Genomic DNA, 5,094 nt, shown 5'->3' with positions numbered 1-5,094 from the left:
AGAGTAAACATCAGTTTATTTTATAACAAACAGCTGTCTGGCAAGCATGACTTTTCTAAAAAGTGTGTTAAGAATTTGTAGTCACACATTCCATTCTGCTTTTGCTATTTTTTTGGCCAATATAATTATCAAAAGCCCTTCTAGTTTTTTATGTAGTTGTTAATAATTTTCCATTTCCTAATGTTTGATATTTCTCCAACAGTAAGTAGTCACTTCATTTTTGCCTTGTACCCCCAATAAAATTTCAAGGAGGTGGACATGATATTATATCAGTTCTTCCAGACCTATCAGTAATCTCCATTAAGTCTCTGTAATTTTTATGTTCTCAGTCTTTCTCCCTGGCTTGCTGTACTCCAATACAACTTAGCTGTCTTTTTATTTTACTTTGTAATGTCACCATTACCTTACCTAGTACTTTTGTAGTAGAATAACATTTGAGTTCATTTGTATGGTTTGTTTTCCTGGAATATAACCAAGCCCTTCAAATACAGGATGGTATGCTGTAAACATGTCAGCATTCACTTCTTCCTGCTTTACAGTATTGATTCTACATTTATGCTTGTTATTACTGGAAAATCCAGAAGTGCTTATAAGCCAAGCTCCACAATGTGAAAATAAGTGTACGCTTTTGATCTCTCTTTATAGACAGTATAGTACAAGTTAAATTTCCCAGATACTTTACCTTCCTTTTCTGAAAGAAGACCTGATCCTGAGAAAGGTTGTGCAGCAGTGATTCTTGGTTTTGTGTCAATATTCTGCTCCTCTTTTGAAGTGTCATAGACAAGCACATTCATAATTAACACACTTGTCTTCTCTTACAGTCACTGCGCTTTTTTGATAAGCAGGTGTACTGGCTAGATTTCCAGTCATTATGTTCATAAACAGCCCACCATGTGAAGAGTTGTTTTGTCCACAATCTATTCTCTTGCATTTGTCAGATGCCCATTTTTAATGATCTTATACATATAGCTTCCTTTGCTTAGCTGCATTTGGACCTCAGTTTTGGTCTCTACCTCTCCCATTTTGGTGGTATTGGAGCTATTTTAATGAAAACTTTCTTGATACAATGAGTCTGAACTTCCCCTGGTACAGCTTTGTGTTGTTCCCTTGTGTCCTGTCATCACTTACTGGAGAGAAGAGAATAGCACCTCCCTCTCCATTTCCCCTCTTCAGGAAGTTGTAGAGAGTAATGTGGCCACCTCTTAGCTCCCTTTTCTCCAGACTAGGCAACGCAGGTGTTCTCAGCCTCTCCTCATAGGACGTGCCCTCCAATCCTTTTTCCAGCTTTTTTGTTGTCATCTGAACACATTTGATAATATTAATATCCTTTTTATAATGAGGAGCCCAGAACTACACATAATATTCAAAGTGAGGCCATACCAGTGCTAAATACAGTAAGACGATCGCCTCTTTTGACTAGCTGAGTATGCGGTGCTTAATGTACCTCAAAATGTTGTTTGCTTTCTTGGCTAGGGAGCACTGCTGTCTCATATCAAGCAGGCTGTCAACCAGCACTCCCAGATTCCTTTCTGCAGCACTGCTCACCAGCCACTCATCTCCTAGTCTGTACTTGTGTCTGGCATTACTCTATCCCAGAACTACAATGCAGAACCTTAGTTGAATTTCATGTTACTGCTTGGAACACTGCAAGGGACTGTCTGCCAGCTGGATGCAGCCCCATTCACTACCAGACTTTGAACTCTACCATTGAGCTATTTCATCACTCGGCATAGCATTAACTTGTTTATCTCATAACTGATCAATTTGTCCAGAAAGATGCTGTTAGGGACACCTGTGAAAGACAGCATTGTTTTCTAACTGACTTTTCACTAATCTGGTCAGCTAGAAATTGGCAAATATAGTACGTCCTATTGTCTGATCCTTCAGGTAGGCTTCACCCCAGGCATTTCCTTTATTTTTTATTTTTTATTTTGTGTGAGTGTGTGTGTGTAGAAGTTCATTCAAGAGATTGACTTCCTTGTTGGTTGTCAGATATTTCACCATTCTTTTGATATAGGGTATCAAGCAAAGCATGCCCTCATTTTCAAGTTTTGTCACCAAAGTTTCTTAACCAAATGTGTAGAAACTATAGTTAGATACCTGTCTTTTATTTACCATCCTTTGTAAAAGTAGTTGATCCATGAATATTTTCTTGTGCAGGTAACAACAGGTTTGTTATAGTCCTACTCAATACTCAGGATTTATGCCAACGCTTTTGTACATGACCATAAATCACCTTCACGAATCCAGAACATGTGAGTGACAGGAAAAAGAAATATAGGAATGGCAGAATTTCCAATGTTACCTAATTTCAGAATTTGCAAATTATGTCAGAACAGATTTGTCTTCCGTCCTGTCATTATATATGAAATATCACAGAATCACAGAATCACAGAATTTCTAGGTTGGAAGAGACCTCAAGATCATCGAGTCCAACCTCTGTCCTAACGCTAGCAGTCCCCATTAAACCTTTTTTTTGTTTGTTTGTTTAATTTTTAATAATTTTTTTTGCACAATCCAAAACCCATTTAATTAATGACTCCATTGACTGGGTGCTTTGCACCTCGCCCTCAGCACCATTCATTGGGCATGCTGGGGTAGCTCCAGCTTTCCCAGCTTCCCTTCCACTAAAGGATGAACAACAAAACATTTCCCCTCCCAGCATTATTCTGAACGTTTTGTGAGTATTTTATAGCAAACATAAGGATTACCAAACCAACTGGTCAGATTAATAAAACAATATTCTTAGTGCTGCATTACAAAAGAAATGTGCAAGTGCTCCTCCCAGCTGAAACTACAACAGTTAGCATTGGAATAATTAAAAATATTTGCATAAAGCCCATTCTAATCAGAATATTTCACAATTTTCTAGTTAAGATAGGGTATCAGAAAACCTGAAGGTGAAACATTTCTGCTTGCTCCAAACAGGCTCTTAACAGTTTCTTCCTAACATAATGCGCACACAACAGAACGTTGTCGATTTAAAAAAATATTTAATGCTGCCAAAAACGTATAAAATACAATAAGAATGGCAGTACAAAACAAAATATTTCCTAATTTATTTCTTTTACATCTTTCTACATTAATACAGGCATTATAAAAACACAAGACAGCAAATTATTTTGTTTTGCAAAGTAGCATGCTGGTGGTGTTCTTCATCCCCTCGCTGTAGTTTATGCTGTAAACAGATAACTGAGGTCTTCTTGGTATTTAACAGACCCCACTTTTGTTCCCGAAGAGGGGCTCATGTCTCACTTTGCATGTCAATAATTTGCAGTTTATAGCTGCAGAATATTCACAAGTCGCGAAGGCTTAGGTGTCAGTCAGTCTCGGCCTTTTTCTTTTTCTTTCAGTCTCATTTAGCTTCTGCTTCATCTGCTGCAGCTTCTGTGCCGTGTTAGCTTTTCTATCCTCTCGCAGCCGTTTTCGGACAGTACATTCAATGTTTCCATCTTGAACTTTAGAGGGCAGGTCAGTATTTTTCTCCGTTTGATCTTTGCTCTCCAGGCCTATGCTGTTCCCATTGTACTTCTCTGTGGTTATTTTGGCTGGGTGTGGAGGAGACTGCTCACAACCTGGTGCTTGGTCCTCCTTAGAGAGCTCCTTCCACCGTTTCTGTATAGTTGAATCCCCCATTATAAACTTTGCTCCTATTACAGCCATATATGAAAACCTTAGTTGATCTGGTGTCTGAATAAGTCCCATTCGGTATTTTCTCATATCCAGTAATACCTTCTTAATATCTACAGAAAATGGGTCCTTTTTTTCCATCAGAACAAGACAAGTGTCTACTAATGAAAACGTGCCGGATCGTCCTATCCCCGCACTACAGTGAACTACTGCAGGTCCGTGCTCAGGACTTAGTGAGCCAGATTCTCTGACTTTAAAAAGGAAGTTGAGGAATGAAGCTGGGGATTCAGGAACTCCAAAATCTGGCCACGTAGTATAATGAAAATGAGATATCATCCTGGACTCGCCACTGTTGATATTTTCTAATTGAAGTAGATGCACTGTGTAATAGGATTTGACATCTTCTGATACTAGCCTCACACGGAAACCTGTTTCACTAAATGTCATAACATCCTCTTCTTTTGTTGGCCAATACTGTGCACATTTCACCGATTCTTTTTCAACAATCCTGTTCAGCATGACAACTGCTTTGTTTTTTTGTTGCCATACCATTAATCAAAAATGACAGCATGTATTAGGCAGTGGACCCTGTGTTAAAATATAGTATCTCTGGGCTTCTTCTATGACCACTAGGCTTGCATTGATATAGTCATTTTCTGTGTTCTGCAGTTTTACTCGACTGTGATCATATGGACTAACATCTCTATATCTGTTTTGATTTCTGTTTTCTGGGTATTTTGCAACTCTATGAGGGTAGTCACTGGATTTATGTCGAATTTCCAGGTATCGCGCCTGCCAGTCGTTCGTGGCGTCGATCTCCTGGAACTCCCGCTCGATGGCGGCGGACATGGCGCTGCTGCTGCTGCTGCTGCCGGTAGCGGTGCCGGTGGCGGCGTTAGGGGGAGCGGCCGGAGCGCCAGCTGGCCCGGCGGCCGCCGAGTTGCCCACCCCCGGGGAGCGGCCGAGCGCGCTCCGCTCCGCCCCGCCGCCGCCGCTGCCCGCGCACATAGGGTCACATCTGATATGATTTATTGTTACTTGGAAGGAGGAAGAGTCATAATTGTAACCAAGAAAGACCACCTGAGATATGTAATCTGCCCTTTATGATGTGACAGAATAATTTTTGCTATTGTCTTAATCAGAAAATTTGTTTTGTTTTGTTATAATTAATATAATGTTTTATTACCGAATGCCTCCAAAGAAATGTACTTGGTTGCTCCTAGTAAAGAAGTTACGTAAGTCTGGGGCTTTGTGGCATTAGAGGGTAGTATGAAATATATTTAACATCATAAACAATATATCACAAGTGAACTCTTACATGCCAAATGCACTGTTGTTTGACTTCATTTATGCTTTATTGAACTTTATACTTTCAGTAACCCTATAAATGTTTCACTGTACCTGAAATAAACTTTAATTAGGCAACAAATTAATGAAGTAGCAGTTTTTCCCTTAAGTGTAATT

General features: G+C 39.6%; 1 protein-coding gene across 1 annotated transcript; it reads right to left on the bottom strand.

Moving 5' to 3' along the window:
- Window positions 1-3,269: 3,269 nt before the first annotated feature.
- Window positions 3,270-4,491, bottom strand: LOC116500726 (tyrosine-protein phosphatase non-receptor type 2-like). Its single transcript, XM_032205916.1, is given in 1 exon segment — window positions 3,270-4,491. A coding segment is annotated over 1 exon segment (1,167 nt). The 5' UTR covers window positions 4,480-4,491; the 3' UTR covers window positions 3,270-3,312.
- Between the last annotated feature and the right edge of the window lie 603 nt (window positions 4,492-5,094).

The sequence above is a fragment of the Aythya fuligula genome, chromosome Z, assembly GCF_009819795.1.
Source record: "Aythya fuligula isolate bAytFul2 chromosome Z, bAytFul2.pri, whole genome shotgun sequence".
Classification (NCBI taxonomy): domain Eukaryota; kingdom Metazoa; phylum Chordata; class Aves; order Anseriformes; family Anatidae; genus Aythya; species Aythya fuligula.
This window is presented reverse-complemented; position numbering and strand designations above follow the sequence as displayed.